Source organism: Salarias fasciatus, chromosome 16 (genome assembly GCF_902148845.1).
Source record: "Salarias fasciatus chromosome 16, fSalaFa1.1, whole genome shotgun sequence".
NCBI classification, from domain to species: Eukaryota; Metazoa; Chordata; class Actinopteri; order Blenniiformes; family Blenniidae; genus Salarias; species Salarias fasciatus.
Genome location: NC_043760.1, coordinates 19,002,966 through 19,021,708, shown reverse-complemented (window position 1 = coordinate 19,021,708; position 18,743 = coordinate 19,002,966). Strand labels below are relative to the sequence as shown.

General features: G+C 41.5%; 2 protein-coding genes across 3 annotated transcripts; one reads left to right on the top strand and one right to left on the bottom strand.

Moving 5' to 3' along the window:
- Positions 1-82: 82 nt before the first annotated feature.
- On the bottom strand, positions 83-6,916 carry LOC115403242 (uncharacterized). 2 transcript variants are annotated; one of them, XM_030112095.1, is made up of 11 exons: positions 6,764-6,916; positions 5,633-5,872; positions 5,409-5,526; positions 4,395-4,547; positions 4,074-4,268; positions 2,808-2,881; positions 2,445-2,642; positions 2,219-2,356; positions 2,050-2,139; positions 1,783-1,926; positions 83-1,694 (listed from the first exon to the last, which is right to left on the bottom strand). In XM_030112095.1, the coding sequence occupies exons 2-11, from the start codon at positions 5,870-5,872 to the stop codon at positions 1,566-1,568; spliced, it is 1,479 nt and encodes a 492-aa protein (XP_029967955.1). In that variant the 5' UTR covers positions 6,764-6,916; the 3' UTR covers positions 83-1,565. The 2 variants fall into 2 exon arrangements, with proteins under 2 accessions (XP_029967955.1, XP_029967956.1); XM_030112096.1 differs by lacking the exons at positions 4,074-4,268; positions 4,395-4,547.
- Positions 6,917-7,806: 890 nt separating this feature from the next.
- Positions 7,807-11,192, top strand: c16h3orf38 (chromosome 16 C3orf38 homolog). The gene is made up of 4 exons (XM_030112097.1): positions 7,807-7,958; positions 8,050-8,225; positions 9,088-9,314; positions 10,217-11,192. Exons 1-4 carry the CDS (start codon positions 7,832-7,834, stop codon positions 10,581-10,583), a joined length of 897 nt encoding a protein of 298 aa, XP_029967957.1. The 5' UTR covers positions 7,807-7,831; the 3' UTR covers positions 10,584-11,192.
- Positions 11,193-18,743: the final 7,551 nt, after the last annotated feature.

The following is an 18,743-nucleotide window of genomic DNA, read 5'->3' as shown; positions in this document are numbered from 1 at the left end:
ATTCCAGCTCGAACACATGCGAATTAAACCTTTGGTGCTGCATATAGCTTTTAACTAAATATACACATAGAGCAGTGTGCAACGTTCACACTGGAGACGCTCTGCAAACACACGAACCAGACAGAACCGACAGGAAACTGGCGGCGGGGTCAGAGAATGACATGCAGCATACAGTGCAGCGACGACATCGGACCACCTGGATTATAGTTTTTCAGTAGTTCAAATTTTGCATTGACCTGAGAGAAGTAAATGCTAAATTATGGAAAAGACACAACATGTTTGACAGGCACGATAAATGCAAAAAAAAAAAAGAATGCTATCGAAAGGAACTGAATCTCGATCTTGGCAAAGTACAAACTTATTGGGGGGATTAAACATGAACCTATGATTATACTTTTTTAAGCATTTAAGTCAGACACAGACCAAAAAGTGAGCATTTTGATGAGTGAAAAAGTACAAATGTGTCTCAGTAGTTTCTCCAAAGTTGGTGATAAAAGCATGCAAAGTGTCAGAGTGCATCCCGGATGAGTCTAATTCTGATCCAACGGATCATTTCACTTCTCGACTGAACTCAGATCAGCTGTAGCACTTTTCCAATTCGTAATGGAAGACCTGGATAGAAACGGGTGGAGTGGTCACACACAGAGAAACCTGATCTGATCAGAACACTACAAACACATCTGAGAACGTCAAAGATCCAAGTTTTATAAACAGGAAGCACACAGTGAGCTCCTTTTTTCATTAGGATGGCGAGTTCTGCGCTCGCAGCGACACGCTCCCCTCAACAGATTAAATATCTCACCGCACACCAACCCAGACCAAGCTGGAATCACGTCCAAACCAAACACCTCTTTCACACCAAACTCAGATTCTCCTGTTTCAGATCCAGTGTGTGAGGGACAACCAGCGGCGGTTGTTTTCGTATAAAACGTCACATTAACTTGTTCACATATGTAGGGTTAAAAATCTGATGTTTAGGCTGCAGTGTGCTTCACAAAGGTAAGTTAGTTCGTAAGTTCAGAAGGTATCGATATGGCTTGTCAAGGCAGCCTGTGGGGATCGGGTTTTGATCTCTGTCTGCTGATTAACTGGGCCGCATGATACAACCCCTCCCAGCGTTACTTGGGAAGGGGCGGCGATGACGTATGACTCCTGAGACGCTGACCGGAGAGCACGGAGGCCTGGATGATCGCTAAAGTCAGTAATGCTTAACATGCATTATATGCTGTTGATTAGGCTGCTGGAATTTTAAGTGCAAATTGCTCTTCCCTCCTTATTATTACTGATAAAACACGCCAGCACTCTCACTTTGATGACAACCAAAGACTGAATAGAGGTTTACAGTAGGACCTTATAGCTAAAAAAAAAAAAAAGCCTACAACAGAGGTATGACTCTATGATACAGTGCAAATGTTCCCCTGGAATCCTCCCCGGGGCAGACAGCTTGTTTGCATTAACACGTTTTTATGGGGGGGGGCGACGACACTTCATCACCAGAGGAAGCAGCTCAGTAGAAAGTGAAGAGATATTAAAAGATATAGCGGGGCGTGCACGTGTCCGCATGCTCAGTGGCTGCTGTTGGTCGTCCAGTCGTACGGGAGGAAGCTGACTTTGGTCTTCCCGGCGGAGAGCACGCCCTGGAGGCTGGTCTTCTTGGGAGAGTCCCCCATGTGCTCCAGCACCCAGTTCAGCAGCTGAAGGAGGAGCGGGGGGAAGAAGAAACGGCGTTATGCACGTATGCAGCAAGTGAAAGGCGTCAACGCAGGCAGAGCCAGCAGCTACCTTCTCATCAGTGCCTCCAAAGTCCGCCTTGTACCACTTGAAAATCTGACTGAGTCGCACTTCCCTCTTCCCAGAATCCACCATGCAGGCGTCATCGTTCTCCAGGAAGGCCTCGGCTGCGGTGCGGAGCTGGCCGTCGATATCCTGATGGAGTAAATCAGATCAGAACTGAATTAAACGTTGACATTTGTCACTACAGTGTGATAATAATGTTGATATCAGCTCAGTACAGGTTTAAAGACACGATAAAGAATGTGATCAGAGCACCTGCGGGCTGTAGGTTTTAATGGGAGGGCAGCCCTTCGCCCCACAGTTCAAGGCAAAGTGAATCAATGGCTCGGCGTCTGGAAGCGCCACCTAGTGGACAAGAAGAGGAGCTGCATTGAGTCCCCATGAAATCAAGTCCTCCAGGGATCGTTTCAGGCTGCGTCTATACCTGGAGTCGCGGGTCCGTTTTGGAGAAGGGTCTTCGAAGCTGCGCAATGCCTTTTCTGTTCCCTCTGAGGACGCCGTTCTCAATGTCCTGCAGCGTGAACACTTCTCCTCCAATCAGGTAGCTCACGTAATTGAAGAACTACGAAACAGAGCAGAAATACAAAGATATACAGACAGATCGAACCAATGGCACTCTGGGATTTTCCTGTGCAGCGACGTGAACCTACTCTGTATCTCTGCCACATGTTGGTGGGCGCCCCCAGACGCAGGTACCCGTGGATGACTAAGGCGTTGTAGATGTTGATGAAGAAGGCCAGCTTCTCCTCCCGGCTCAGTGACAGCAGCTCCACCCTCTGCAGCTGGATGGCGAGCTCGCAGTAGCGTTCAAACGCCGGGCTCGCCGACATGCCTTTGTAGTCCACAGACTGCGAAGAAGGACGTCACGCTCACAACGCGCTCAAAATGACCATAAACAGAATCCAACCACACGCCGGCGCAGCCGGATTGACAAACGCCGGTGCAGATTGCGAGTCACAGATCTGTACACAACCTCAGAGTTACTCCACAGCCACACGCAGTGACGACACTACCTTGCCATCGGCGGAGAGATGCTCCGAAAACAGCTTCAGAATCAGCTCCCGTAAAATCAGGGACAGCTCAGACGCTGAGAGAGAGGAAGAAGAGAGAGAGACACAGTTAATATCTGACTTGTACAAGAACTCAATAGGACGTATTCAGTGAATCATACTTTCCATTTTAATTTAAAATACTGTGAATACAGCTCATGATCAATCTTCAAAATACAAAATATGAGCTTTGAAAATCACTGGATGTTGGTTTTTAAGGACGTATGTTATAATTTCTTCAACATTAATGCAGCTGTGAATAATCAGACACTCGTTAGATCAGTGGTTTCCAAAGTGTGAGGAGAAGCTGAGAGCTTCACCGGGGTGGACAGCAGGAAGGATCTGCCGGTCGAAGGAAAACCACATTTCTTAACTTACTTAACTTTTTGAAATCATGATGAAAGAGACTACGTGGAATCTCAAACTCAATATTAGCAAAACTTTCACATTGTGCCTTTTAGTGATTATGAATCTTAAAAGTCTCATTTGATATCTTACATTGTGAAAATTATTTGGAAGTCCAATCTTCAACCAAAAATCTCCATTTGGAGTGAGACGCCATGCACAGTGTGAAAGTTTGGGGTCTAAATTTTTTTTATTTTGGGGGGGAGGCTCGTTCACCCACACTGTTAAAACCACTGTTGGATCATCGTTACATTAATCAGTTAATTCAAGAGAAAATACCACTGTAATAAGTAGTGATTAAGATATTTGCTGTGTTGCTCAATAAGCAGCTGTGAGCCTCTAGACGTGAGAAGCATTCAGCTAAAAGCATGGCGACACAAAGCCAGAGAATATGTCTCACCACCACCTTGGAAAGAAGAATTAAACCTGCAGCAAAGCAGAACAGGGTTTTACAACAAGGGCTTAATGATATACAGGCATTTACCAGGCCTTTTAAAAAAAATTCCAGAATATATTTTTGAATATTTCAGATTTGTACCAATATTATATAAATTTAGCATTGTGTGAACCACACAGACATTCATTCATTGTTTACACTAATAAAGGATTTTTTGAAATTGATTTAAACATTTTGTACATAACAGGCCATTTAAAGTATGTCATTAATCCCTATTTCAACATTTGGCATCACAAACATCACTGATATAGTAAACAAACCCCGGCAAACCCAAAAGGACCAAACATCAAACCAGCAGTGAACAAAACAGAGTGGTTAGTGAGCGCTGAGGGAGACGACTCGCCGTGCCTGCTGGGGTCCTGACCTACCCTGAACGGGGCTGCAGGATGCAGTCTGTCCTGCGTTGAGGGCTGAGTGAGGGTCGTCCTCCAGCAGCCTGTACAAAGTGTCCATGGCGCCTTTTTCTTCATCAAAACTTCCATCCTGCTTCCCAGAGCCATGCACACTCACCATGTACTTTCTCTGCAACAGTGCCCGGCCAGTGTTAAAGGCCTCAGCCCTGCCTGGCACACACACGGCCACAGTCAGGTGCAGACAGGGACGGAATTCACCAGGTCTTGTATGAATCGGGGCTTTGTTGTGCAGTTTAGTGGAGAAATGTGGTCTGGGACATCTACGGCCTTACTTACCCATGCCCTTCTCTTTCTGCAGCCAGTCAACCAGCTGACTGCCTGAGAAGCTCTTCCTGTGTAAGGTCAGTCCCCTCCTCTGACTGCCAATCACACCTCCATGTTTGATGTCCTGTACCAGGGGGGCCAACTCATCTTGCTCACAGTTAAACGCTGTGAGGGATTCCCCAAAAGAAGTACAGTGATATTAGAGTCCATCAATTTTTATTGCAAAATGTGTTCAACCTAATCTGCTGCAGTATGATATTAAGGTGAAAACAAGACAGTGAAGTTTGAAAGAACCTTTCGAGTGTGAACTTCAATCTTGCTGTTTACCAACTCATGTTGATGCTGCTAATGCTTCATCAAAGCCGACACCGAACATGAATATTTCCCGACAAACATCTGTGTGTGTGCCACAGAGGGAAAACACTCTATTTACACTGTAAAGAGCAAAAATAATCAGACATAATGAGGTACCATGGGGAAGCTGGGCGCTGCTGGGCTCATCCAAAGCATCAAGTTCCTCATATCAACTGTCTCTGTTGGTATTTGTAAGAGGAGATGAATATGCCCGCATGCACACACACACGCACACACACACACACACACACACACACACACACACACACACACACACACACACACACACACACACACACACACACACACACACACACCTCTACTGTTTCCAAATTTGCTGCCATGACCACACCAGTTATTTCATAACCAGTAATCATCTTGGCTCATTTCCAAACAGGGATGACTTTGCTAAATCCGCCCTGTTGAGTCTAGTCAATGTCTCTGTCAGTCAGATGAGGACGTCCCTCCACCTCAGCATGATTTATTAAATGGTTGCTCCTCCCAGAGCAGACCAGATCTGGATCGCCAAAGCACAAACCAACCAAGAGAAACAACTGCACACTGATATTTCAGTACATCAGACCAGCAAATAAATGAGTGAAAGTTTCACTGTGGATGAAACGCTGTTATTCCTGTGTAGTGATAAGAAAGGAGCAAAAATTAATTCCTCACCTCCGTCATTCTCCCCAGCTGTATCCTCTGACTCAGTATTCTGTGGCAGCGGTGGAGCATCTACTGGAAGAGGCTCATCTTTCACTAGATTCACCAGCCTCTGCAGCTCCTCAGGGGCCTAAAATAGAGAGTGGACCATTAAGAAGTGCAGATTTCTACCGGCCTGTGTGCAAAATGCAATGTAACAAATTACGACAGAGATCTCTTCTTCCTCTTCTTCTCACCAGTTTCTGCAGCTCGTCGTTTCCGCCGACATGAACGTTGTTGAAGAATATCTGGGGTACTGTGCTGCGTCCCGTCAGCTCCTTCACCTTCGCCCTCAGCTCTGAATGCGTACCGATGTCGACGTCACACACCGGTACTCCCAGCCGTCCCAGGGTGGCCTTTGCCTGTACACAGTGTGGGCAACCCTGGATGGAGTATATGGTCACCCGGCCTCGAGCACCACTCTCAAACTCCTCCATCTGAAACAGGAATGGAAACACAAATATGTGACGCACACACACGGTTCAAGGAGTGCACTTAACAGCCAATTCTGCCACAAGAGCACATGGATGCATTTTCAACTATAAACAACCGAGTTAACAGCCGGTTCTCTTTCCAGGTTATGAGTGCGATGGCTTCTTGGCCGCTTAAGGGATTTGAAGCAGTAATCTCACAGTCGCAATTGTCTACTGAAGTGATTATGAGGTTTAAAAGGACTGGTTTGGACATAATGCCTTTGTGGTGCAGTTTCCTTATAACAGAAACAGGGTGGAGGCGAGAAATATCACTGACTAGGAAAACAATCAAGTGGTGTACTATTTCAGGGGAAATAGTAGGTTTTTTTGCACATTAGTGGGAAATCGATCCATGTTGTAGTTGACTCAGACAACAATGTCTTCAGCAGCGTGACTGGACAGAGTTCAGTACTGTTACACAGGCATTACACAATTATAACCAATTATATTTCTAGACAGATTCAGATTTCAGAACATGATTACAAAATGGGAACACAATCAATGTCATTAACTGTATCACATTATACAAAAGAAGCCTTTTTTTTAATTAATTTTTTATTGCAGATGTGTGTAAGATAAAGTGAGCATAATGGGACAGTTGGAGGTTGTTTTGATCTAGATCCATACACAGCAACATTAAATAACGCGGATTGTTTATTATGGATTCACTCCAAGTGTACAGTCACTCAACCAAGACTAAAGAAACTGACAGCGCGGATAAAATACCGAGTCAGATGATACTTTTTTTTTCTTTTTTAATAAACAGTCCACAGAATAAATGAGCCGCATAGCAGCCTGGCTGGATTATGTATTAACAACATGAAGGTGTATTAGCAAATAATAACAGGTCGTTACCTCTTGAGGTTTAGCTCCCTTGTTTCCACAGGAGTAGAATGTATACGCGCAGAAATTATCCGCTCCAAGTGATACCTAGAACATGTCGATAAATCAGGTTTATGTAGCAGGTGAAATAAGGAGCCAGGTTTCCTGAGCTGAGCAGCGCTGCGCAGGCTGCTGCTGCTGCTGCCGCTGCTAACTCTCTTTAGCTTAGCTAGCTCTCCCTGCGGTGCCTTCAAGTGCGCCCCGTAAACTTCAGAGTCTCAGAGATTCTTTACAATTAAGTGCATTGCAAACGCAATCACAGCTTTCATTATTTAAGAAAATACAATAATACGCATCAAAATGTATGTCAAACGCAGTTTTTATCCGAAAGTCAGTCCCATTTATCAACAATTACCTTGGCGAATTTCCTTTATTGGTGAACTTTACCGTTTATCCACTCAGAGGTAGATTAAACACTGTGTTGTTTGCATTTTCTCTCCCTTCATTGATCCTGCTCTCTGCCCCAGTGCCCTGCTACTCCAAAGGCGTCTACTGGGACTAAACCCTGTCCTGGACCCTTGACCTGCGTTACACAGATAACGCTAAGTTCTCAAAAAAGTAGTGTGAGTGTTGTGAGAAAGCAGACGATATAAATTACATTTTACTAAACACTGGGCATCGCTTTTTTTCTGTGACGCGGCAGCTAAAATTTTATATTTCTTTTGTGTTGCATTTATGTTCCCTTCACAGTCGTAAATTTGTCCTTTTATTCAAAGTGTTTGTTCACCGACGGCGAGAAAATCCCAGTAAGCAAACATAAGCAGAACACATGTGGGATATTATGTAGGAAAAGCAATAATATCATATGTTGGCAGTTGTTAAACCTCCAGAACAGACACAACTCCTTAACATGCACCAAGTGAATACCGAATAACTAATGCTGTGTATCAAATTACCAACATTCAAGAGGAGCCTGAATGCAGCAGTAGCGAAATAACGACGGTACCTTTTAAGTGGAACCCTTGTCGGGCCAGCACGTGTTCCTGCACGGACACTTTAGTAGGACGGTACGAATGGAGGAAGACATTTGTTTACGCAAAGATGTCGGGGCTATCGGCGAAAGAACAGGAAGGTTTTCGAAAACTGATGGGTCTATTGACAACATCGGACTTACTGTCACTCAGCGACACGGTCACAAACAAGCTAATAGTTGTGGAAAATGTCACAGGTAAGAGAACAGTACAATTTAGTTGTATTTTCACGTTCGTCCAGCTGATACGGTCACACCATTCAATCTTACCCTCAATCTGTCAATGCAGAGGCCACAGAAACTATTCTCTCCTTCAGTAAAAACGCCGAGGAGCTCCTGAAAAGGAAGAAGATCCAGCGAGACATCATATTCAAATACTTGGCAAAAGAAGGTGTGATCTTGTCCCCGAGCAGCGATAAACGTCAACTGATCGAGAAGACTTTGGAGTATTGGTCGTCAGGGAAGGTAACAGCAAGTTTACTGATGTCGCACCATTCAGACACAAGACAGTTCACAGTGCTTCACAGGGCAACACATGAAATCAAGGCGTTTGAGAAAGACTCAATCAGGAGATTAAAAGCAGTAAAACAATTAAGATAACAGTCATAGAAGTTAAATATATTAGGAGGGTTGTTCCACAGGTGAGGATTGTAATGAACTATAAAAGCTACTTCAGGGTTCTCTTTTGACTCTTGAAATTTAGTGAACTTCTTCCTAAAGACGTCAAAGGTCTGAATGGTTCGTGCTATACTATACAAGTAAATCTGGGATGCATTTAGGCCAGAGACCATTCATAGCTTTATTGGCCAACAGTAAGTTTTTGAATTCGATTGTAAATAAATGCATGTGCAAAATTCTCTCAATCTTGTTCTTGTTCGGCGATATCTGGATATAAATTTTTGAGGTCTAATAGTCTCCGCTGCCTGGCAATACTCCTGGCATTACTTAACTTCCACTTTCAATTTACACTGAAATGAAACTGACTCCAATTGACTGGTGGTTTAAAAAAACAAAACAAAACAAAATCATATGACCTGATATCCTTAAGCGTCCCCAAATATTACCAATAAAATGTTGAGTATCTACAGAAATTAAATCAGAAAGGCTGTGTAGTCAGAATAACGCATGTATATGTGTGTGTGTGTGTGTGTGTGTGTGTGTGTGTGTGTGTGTGTGTGTGTGTGTGTGTGTGTGTGTGTGTGTGTGTGTGTGTGTGTGTGTGTTCGGAAAGAAAAAGATGCAATCTTTGGACTTATTTGTAATGGACTGTGGGTGACAAGCTGAATAGTATCTGTAAATGCATTGTGTGGTTACTCTTCCTCCCAAGGTTTCATCAGGCAAAAACCGTCAATCCGACACGGACGACACCACAGAGGCAGCATCTGATTCTACAGACAAGTTTGAAGCAGGATTTGACCCGCTGACCCTTGGTCATCAGTTCTGCCTGTGGTTCTTCCAACTTTTGAACAGTCAGAATCCTACATTAAACCAGCAGCCTCAAGACTGGGGAACACAGCACTTCTGGCCAGATGTGAAGTTATGCCTTTTTGCCAGGTGAGAAAACCATCAGCAGTGGCTACAACAACTACACACTCATTCGTAATCATGACTGCAATAGCACAAATGGTGTGATTTGACGTCTGAGTTGCCGTCTTGTAAATAAGTTATTTGTGACAGTTTTTTCATTTCAAATTAGAAAGTCTCTCCGTACTTCAAATCTTAGCCACATTTCATCACATTGTGTTCTTGAAGCACAAAAGTCACACAACTGTACATCAAGCCAGTTTTGTTAAAAAAGGACAGATTCTGCATGAATTAAAGTTATTGTTTTTCATTATTGCCAAGTTCTTTAATGTTTAACTATTTTATTTATGTACTTTATTTCAAGCATATATTTATTGATGTTTATTATTTAATATTCCATTCTATAAATTACATATTTAATATTTTAATATATTAATATGTTTCTTTTTCACCCTATGAAAATGAATGGTACTCTATGTGGAGCAACACCGTAAAGAATTTTAGCTTGGAATTACAAATTAGGCTGCATGGGGGTAAAGTAGTTCACGCCATCGTGGTAATGATATGATTCAAATACTGGCAAGACCTTTCTGTAGAGTTTGCATGTTTTTCCTTTGTGTGTGTGTGTGTGTGTGGATTCCCCCCAGGTACTACAGTGTGTTTGTCCTGTGATGGACTGGAGACCTGTCCAGGGTGGATCCTGTCCTCATCCACCATTAGCTGGGATTGGCTGCAGTGATGTTATAGTGTGAATAGATTGCATAGAAAATTGAGCATTATTACTTTAATGCTTCACCTGCCTGTGTCTTTGTGTCTTTGTGCTTCTCACAGTGTAGATCAGGGTGTATTTAGACAAGACCTTTTGTCCTCTGTTCTCATTAAAATGAGTGGCATACTAAAATAAACTGAGATTATACTTTTGCCTTTCATAGAGCTGGCAGTGAACAGATGGAGGACTTTCTTGGAGCGGAGCTGGTGAGCCTTCGCCTTTTGGCCCTGAGCAGGGAGGAGCGCCTCGTCTTTAGTCCCAATCTGGAGCCTCAGGGTCTGAAGGCTCTCGCCTCCCCCCACGGTCTGGTGATCGTGGCAGTCGCCGGGACCATCCACAGAGACTCAAACTGCCTTGGCATCTTTGAACAAGTATTTGGCCTCATCCGCTCCCCGCTGATGAACAACAACTGGAAGATAAAGTTCATCAAACTGAAGATCAGAGGACTGGATGCTCTGGGAGGGACAGGGGTGGCAGCACCGGCTCTCAACTACAGCTCCACTGATCTGCAGCTTCTCTGCAGTTCATGACTTTCAAGATGCACACTTTCTTTTCTTTATACATTATGTTCCCAGAAACAGTTTGACAGAACACACTCTGAATTCAGTCGCTTCTTTAAGTTACCTGAAAATGTTCTACTGAGAGGAGAGGTCTGATACTTCATTTTTTCAACTTTGGTGTATTCTGGAAACATTTTAGTTAAGGGTTAGAGATTGTGTGTGTTGCTGAAAAGCATGCCCGTGCCTTATTTGATATTACATGTATGTATGTATATATGAATATAAGAATGTAAAGCAAAAATTCTATATTGCCTCTTTACTGTAATTTCCAAAAGGATTCTGCTTGCAACAGAAAAACGAGTCACTACAGAGACGGTACATGCTGTCATAAAGCTGTTTTTGAGTATAAAGTCAGATCCCTGTGTCACATGGGATGAACCAAGGTTAGAAAGGTTTACAAGCATATCTGACATTTTGTCAGACTCTGCTCTCACTGAGTTCTGTGCTGATTAGAAAGATGTGTACATAAACATATGTTGTTATTTCCAGCGTTGCACTTTGAGTTTATTAGTGTTACACATTGGAATGCTCTGAATTGTTTAAATTTAGTTTGAATTAAAGTGACTGCTGCTCTGTGAAGTCATTTCTTGCTGAACTATTTTCTCATCAATATGTTTGTCACCTCTTCAGTGATTCTAATAAGACTGTTTGCATTGTAATGCATCCTGGTGACTCACTCGCAGCTTTTACTATTTATATATTGTGGGTAAAATATTATGGCAGGATTTTATGGTTCTTTCACAATTCTCAGCAGTTCTCTAAAATAGCTGCTCCACTGTACCGTATAAAACTTTTATAACATTTCACATTATGATTGAACAGTGTCGCTGTGGCGAAGCTCTCAGAACACTGTGGTTGCTCAGTTTGAGTTTGTTTCCTGTGTTTTGTCCATTCGGGGAAAAGTCATGGCTGCAAGTTGGCCGTTGCTGCAGTTATGGTTTATGTTTATTTCCTTGGGATTGGCCAACGTTGGCTTCCAGCACACAGGAAGCCATTCACCGAGTCAGAAACGGCTTATAGTGTGTCGTGGCGGACCATCTCTATGTCGTACTCTCTAATGTATTTGCTTATAAATTTGAGCAAATTTCAAACGCACTGGGACGATTTCACTCAAAAATCAGACAAACAGCAGTGAATGTTAATGAGAGGATTTGCTTTTTGTAAAAGGTTTGGAAAAAGGTAATATTTGATGGATATTTATGCTCAAGCGCCCTTACATTTCAGAATAAATGCTTTATTTTCAACTCCACTACATTAATTTGTTTGCTTTATTTACTGTCTGCATGAAGACCGTTAATGGAAAACAGAACAGGCTTTTAATCCTTTGTTTAAATTTAAATGAGTACGTTTCAGTGTTTTTTTTTTTTGTTTTTTTTTTGCTTAAGAGGTCTCATTAAAAGTAAACTCTTTAGCTTTAACAAATAGTGATTAGTCACAACAGCTCCCTGTTATTTCAATTCATTATTGAAATGATTTACTAAAACACAAAAGACCCTGATTTAAGGCTGCATTTTAAACAAATAAAATATTCTAAATTGCACACAGGTGTCTATGTTTGGACGAGAGTGTCTGTGTCTTTTCCTGTCTCTGTGTTTGCCCTGCCAGTGACCTGTCCAGGCTGTACCTTGCCTTCTCTCATCCTCCTCTGGGATTGGCGCCAGCACCTGAAGTGCATAAAAGTGTTTTAAAAGATGGACGAACAACCTTGATTTTAAAAATTGAAAAAAAAAAAGTCAATACAATCTGAACATGCTTTTCTTATTCAAGCATCTTGTTGCATAGCGCTCTCCTTGACGTCTCCAGCATCGTCATTTCTGTTCAACGTGAATCAGCATTCTCCTTTTTCCTATGAATTAAGCTGACACATAAGCCTTCTGGTGTGGTCGGATACTCTTGGCAGGCCGTTCAGTGTGCAGACAGTGCTGACGTAGGAGGTTTTGAATGGTGTGATGTGACGTTCTGGAGCCTCTCTCTTCCCTGAAGCCTGCCTGGAGTAGAGTAGCTTTCACCATCAGGGTCCACAATGTTCACAATGAGCAGGCTGAAGGATATCCACCTCCTTATGTGCACTTTGCCTTTTCTATTGCAGGCATATGATTATGGTGATTGAAATGAAAGTATATGTTGGAGTAATCAAACCAGTTTCCTGCTTTAATATTTCAACCCAGTCTCACTTGAAGATAATTCGTCATGGAGAGTTATCCAGTCATTGGGCATTTTATATTGTGATTGAAAAAAATCGCATTTTATTAACGGAAAGCCTAATACTTGTTTATTAAAAAAATAGGTATTTTATTTGTTTTAATTACAGATGACTGGCATGTGTATGGCTCAAACCCCACTTCCATCAACTGAAGCTTTTAGTTTTGATGTGAGTCATAAAAACAACAAATATTTCCTCTTTGCAACATCTAATAAAATGGATATTTAAACTGAATTGCACCGAAGGACGACCATCTGGAAAATATAGGGAGGAAAAAATAAATCATAAAACTTGCTTTGTTTACATCTGGTATTGAAGTGTCTGGATCCTGACCCTAAACCTAATGGCATTTAATTGCTTTTAGTTATAAATCTTTGAATTCTGCATCCCTGTGATCCAGATCCCACATTTACGTATGTTTAGTGTAAATAAGCCAAAGCAGAAAGAGATCGATCCTTTTCATCACCAACACACAATCTCACCTTACAGAAAAACAACTAATTTAAAGTGATTGTTTCCATTAGTTTGGAGCATAATGATTTTTGTCACATGAGCAAAATTAACTTTTCTGGCACTTAAGTGTTTTCTTCAATCTTAGCTTGGCGAAATAGAAAAAGTCAGATGTGGAATAATGCTTTGGAAAATGGCACAGTATTCTTAGCTGATCGCTATTAAATGAGTCGCAAAGTTTTTAATTTGACTTCTTATCAGAATTGAAATCTTCCCATGTTTAACGAGGTTCACTCTGAAGGTGTTGTTACAGTTCTTTGATGATAGTTTTTTCACAAATATATATATATTCCACTGGAAGTGTGGAAAAATATTTGCCAAATATTAATTTTCCTCATTCAATTTAATTCAGTGATCAAAAATTCAAGTTGGAGCTTTTGGCCAATCACCAGTGTGTATTTTTCCCGTTCTGTGATTGGCTGGTCAGCGAGCGCGTGACCTAATCAGAAGTGATGGACGCACCTGTGAATTCAAGCTCCTGCAAAAACAGACACGCTACAGATCGATAATATTTTCAAGACTGATAAAAGCTGGACGAAGTCTGAGATACTGCGAGTATACAGGAAACGAGTCGCTCTGGATTCCTTCACTAACTGAATCAACGTGACACTAAAACAGCGTGGCGCCTCCAGGAGACAGGCGTTTAGAAAACATTTGGAGAAACCTGGCTGTGAATCACGTTTTGATGTCGAAATGAACTGTCTCAGGCCTGGAAGTGTGTCATATTAAACATGACAGTAAACACTGAAGAAAAGCCACGCAGTGACTGGATGCGTTTTATGGACAGACGCTCAAGTTTTGGTGAGTAAAAAGCACTTCAGTATTATTTTTTATTTTTCTTTTTTAATTATTTTGTCTTTATACTGAAATGCAAGCCTGCCACTGTTTTTACATTTATGTCCTGGGCTTCTGGGTGATGGCTGCATTATGAGACATTCCATCTATTTCTAACACAAGTATAAACTTGCAGGAAGATATATTGTGACAATACAAGCTTATTTGTATTGTTAAAAGAGCAGCGTGAAAAAACAAATCTATTATTCGCCAGAATCATTCAGCATTTCATCAGCTCCTCAATTGTTAACTTTTGTTTGAGATGAAATCTGTTGTAAAGCTGCTGAGATCAGTTCTCTCGATTCAGACTGTGTTAACTGAGCGATTGGTTCAGCAGTTACTATGTCCACTAACTCCTGTTTATTGCAGGTGCAGCTTTAACTTACAGGCTGCCAGCATTTGCATAGGTTGAGTAGTTTTTAACATTTGAGAAATTTATATGCCGTGATCAAAACACACAGTCCAGTAAAATTAAAACAACAGAGAGCAACATAAAATAATTTAGCATCCTTTGTCAGTTTCACACTTATTAAATTGACTTCATATAGTCAACATTGTGTATGTTAAAACTGTGTTAATTAAAATACAGTGTGTTCATATTTCCTGTTTGAAAGCACACAACATTCATAAGCTCAGATGAGAGACAAGTGGGAGTATGTTCCGAAATATTCACAAAACCTCCAAACGTTTTTCAAGATGACCTCCTACAAACACTGGCAGGAGTTTCTCTTCAAAACAAACAAATCTAGGTTTCCTTTGGAAGCTGCAAGACATGAAACATTAATGTCTTTATCATTGTAATTGAAGAACTTTGACCATTTTCACACTGTTATTTAAAAATAAATTAGTCCAGCATACATTTCATCACCTAACCTATTTCTTCATTTGTTCTTTGTCTTTATATGCTATTCTTGTATTCTTGTAATTTGGCCGTGATGGAACTTTCTGCACTGAATGCCTCAGTTTCATGCCAACAGTCTCATCACAACAATGATACACCACAGCTATAATATAATTCCCATAAGGTTAAAACTGGCCTAGTTACATTTGAAATATACTTTCAAGTTACTTCTACAGTTACTATTTCATTTTTCTGGTCTAAGCAAATATAACTAAACAAAACAATAATTTTAATCACGCACCTTAGCAACGATTAATACTAACTTGCTGCCTAGTATTTGCCTCATTACGGTGATGTGCCTAAAAAAAATCACCTACATTTTCCCAGGTTTAGGTTGCCTTCATGGTAATGGGTTCAGTCCTGGTTTTCTCTTGGTTCCACTCTGTCATCCGAGGCAGGGCATGCTGGGCATGGCGAACAGGGTTTGCCAGTATGACTGTGTGGTTTTGGTGGGAAATGTTACATGTGGGAAATTATTCTTGGCAGCCATTTTCAAAGGCCCCTGGAATAGTTAATATCTGTGACTGCCTGGGTCTGAGCCACATGGCCCTTTGTGCTTTGCAGCTCCATAGTTGTGGTGAGCTCGGAAACCGCCGAAACCATTGATCTCAGCCCGGTCACCTCGCAGAAAGAATAATAACAAGCCGCTTGCCTTCTGTCTTTATGGCACTTGGCTTCTCAGCGTTTTAATAAGTGGTTTGGAGAAGGCCTCAGCTCTGACGCACGGGCTCAAAAATACCGCTGCAGTGGCGTCTGGTGATGGCTTCCACTTTATAGAGCTCTCCTTCTTTTCTTTGCCTCTCTTCTAATTGGAAAATGTGTTATTTATAAAGAAACATGCAAAAATGTGGATTCATGCATATTTGGAGTGGACAATAGACAGCGAACAATTAAACTGCTCATTTAACTCAATTCTGTCACTTTGACTGCGGCTGATTAAACTTTGTGGGAACAAATTGAAATGACTTCTTTAAATACTTCAAGCGTATAATTCGGTGTCCTCCTGCACTTTACCAAGTCCTTGCAATGATTCCAAACCTTTCATATATCTATACGTTTCATTGTTTTTTTTTCACTGAATGTGAAAATACACCAACTATCTATTTTCTCCTGGTACCTAAAGACAAACTAATGTTACTTCAGTATTTTACATGAGCATGCTTGTTTGATGTTGTATAATTGTTTTCCTGCTGAACATTTCAGTTCAGGAACCACAAAAAGCCCGACCTGACCTCCAGTGTGCCTGACCGTTAAAATAACGTAATGAATAAATGATTCATAAACAACCACACCTTTAAATGTTTACTTCTTTAGTGCAAAGTAATAAAGCTACCTAAACATTTGATTCAATATCTTTTGATCAAACCCATAAAACTTCAGATTTACAAAGAAAAGGACTTAATAATTCAACATATTTTCAGTTGGAATCTTTCCTCCTGTTGGAAGATATTGTCAAAATTAGGTTTTGTGCAACAAAAAAATGTAACAAATGGCTCGACTTTCTTGTCTTCAAAGATTCTAAATTGAATTTCATTTGTCTTTTTTTTTACTTTTCAAGATTGCCCGGTTCTGATTGCATTGTTTTTCAGGCCAGCTTTAGCCCACAAGCCTTATTTTTGATACCCCTGCTTTAGAATTTCTCTGGCATTTGTATTTCCGTGCACACAGTGGGATGTTACTTGTTATGTAAGTGGAGGTTCTCTGGTCAGTGATTAGTCAGCATGGCTTAACCTCATGACAGCAGGACACCAGAAGAGGGCAGACAAGCCACATCAGAGAGAAGAAAGACTTTGATGCACCGTCAAGAAAAAAATCTTTTAACACTTATTGAGGAAACTCATCAATTCCTGAGAGCAGTCTGAGTGAGCCGATGTTACCAGGCAGTTTTTATCCGTCTGCATTATGAGGAAAACTGTAAATTTTTCCAAGTTTGAATTGTCCTCCATTAAAGTAATGGGGCTCTGAAAGAGAGACGCATTCAACTGTTGGCTTTCATTGGAACAAGAGCATATATTTCACAAGTTACTTGAAGTGTGAGTAATTTATCTCCGCTGCTGAAGGTGTCCGAGACGGCTTCAGCTCAATATCCTCTGTAGTCTGCATTCTGAAGACGACAGCAAGCCGGCGATATAAAAGCAATCAAATCAGTCTATAGGCAATAATATTTCTCGTGCTGACAAAATATGTTGCAGGGGAATTCAATCAAACTCTGCCAGAGTTGTTTTGTCATGTTGTTGAACTTGCCCTCCAACCCACTAGTGTTTCATAAACCGGTACACAGTAAAAACTGCACTGCAACAACCACAGGACCGGCGGCGGCGGAAACGAGGTCAGCAGAGCCGAGTGTTATGACTGCAGCACCCGTTTCTCTAACCTCTAATACTTTGTTTCGTCATGTACCTTTTGCATACTGAAAAAAATAAATACTTGTAGATTAAGTTTAAGGACCTTTGTGCCATTCTAAGGTTTATTTATTTTTTTTTTTAATAATTTTGCAGGATTTTCAGTGTTACATTCCAATTGTGTGGACATGTCACTGACCTTAAGTGTAATTATTTATGAGATGTTCCAGATTTTTTCACACAAGTGTGTTTTCTGTTGCGCCAGGGCTGGAGCCAAAAATTTAAGAGGGGCAGAGGAGTTACCAAGAGGTGCATGGGGGGGGCTCAAAAGTAGGTTTAGCTGGCCGAGGTGAATATTTCTGTGAAATGACGGGGCTCATGACTTTAATGTTATTTTTGAACATGTCTGATTACACCGTTATCCTGTTTTTCTTCACTGAACTTAAGTTAATAACCTCGGCAAGCTTGTCCAGTCGTGCACGATACAATAGTTATCTATCATATAATGTAACTTCCAGTTCAGTTTTTTTCTACAGTGTTAGACGTACAGAAATATCCTCAATCAGTTCCATCATGGGTTTCAAATTGTACTCGGTAACATGCTTCTCTTTGAATTTTTCTGTAGTGCAAATTGCGATTTAAAAGGCTTTGCACAACATTGCATTCGGTTGAATTTTTCAAGAAGCCTTTAGCAGGATTATCTGTGATGTGGACATTTCAAAATGCATAAAAACAAGGAACTGACATTTGAAGAATGTTATTCAGGGCTGGCATGACTTTTAAATACAGAGCGACATCGCTAAACCTTTTTTGACCCTTTGACCTTTAAACCTACGTTGTTAGAATGTGAGGGCCTGAGCAGATTGCAGATTTCCCCCCGTAGCATCGATCCTGACAACTTGCCCCAGTGTTTAAGTTGATATCATTGCCCCAGTTCAACGCAAATTGTTTTGGACTGACGGGGCAGCCGCCCGCGGTTCGTATCAGGCCCTCTCTTGGTCTGGCAGTGTATCCTTACACATGCATCATTATCTCACGTAAACACTGGAAACACGAGACTGTTGGGGGAACAAACGCCTTTCAGGGCAACAAGGCAAGGGCTGAGTGAAAAGATCCTGGGCGGTGACACCGCCGTTTAGCGTCAATTCCAGAAAACAACAAGCAGAGACGTTTCTGAAGGCGGTTGGATCCGACGTGTTTATTTAGACGGTAACAAAATATGAATGCTCGATGGAATGCATGCATTCAAGGATGTTTCAATCAGGAAAAACATGGAGGCAGCCATAGGGGTAACCGAAACGTCCCACATATTGAGATGTACTTGAGTTGAGCTTGCAAAC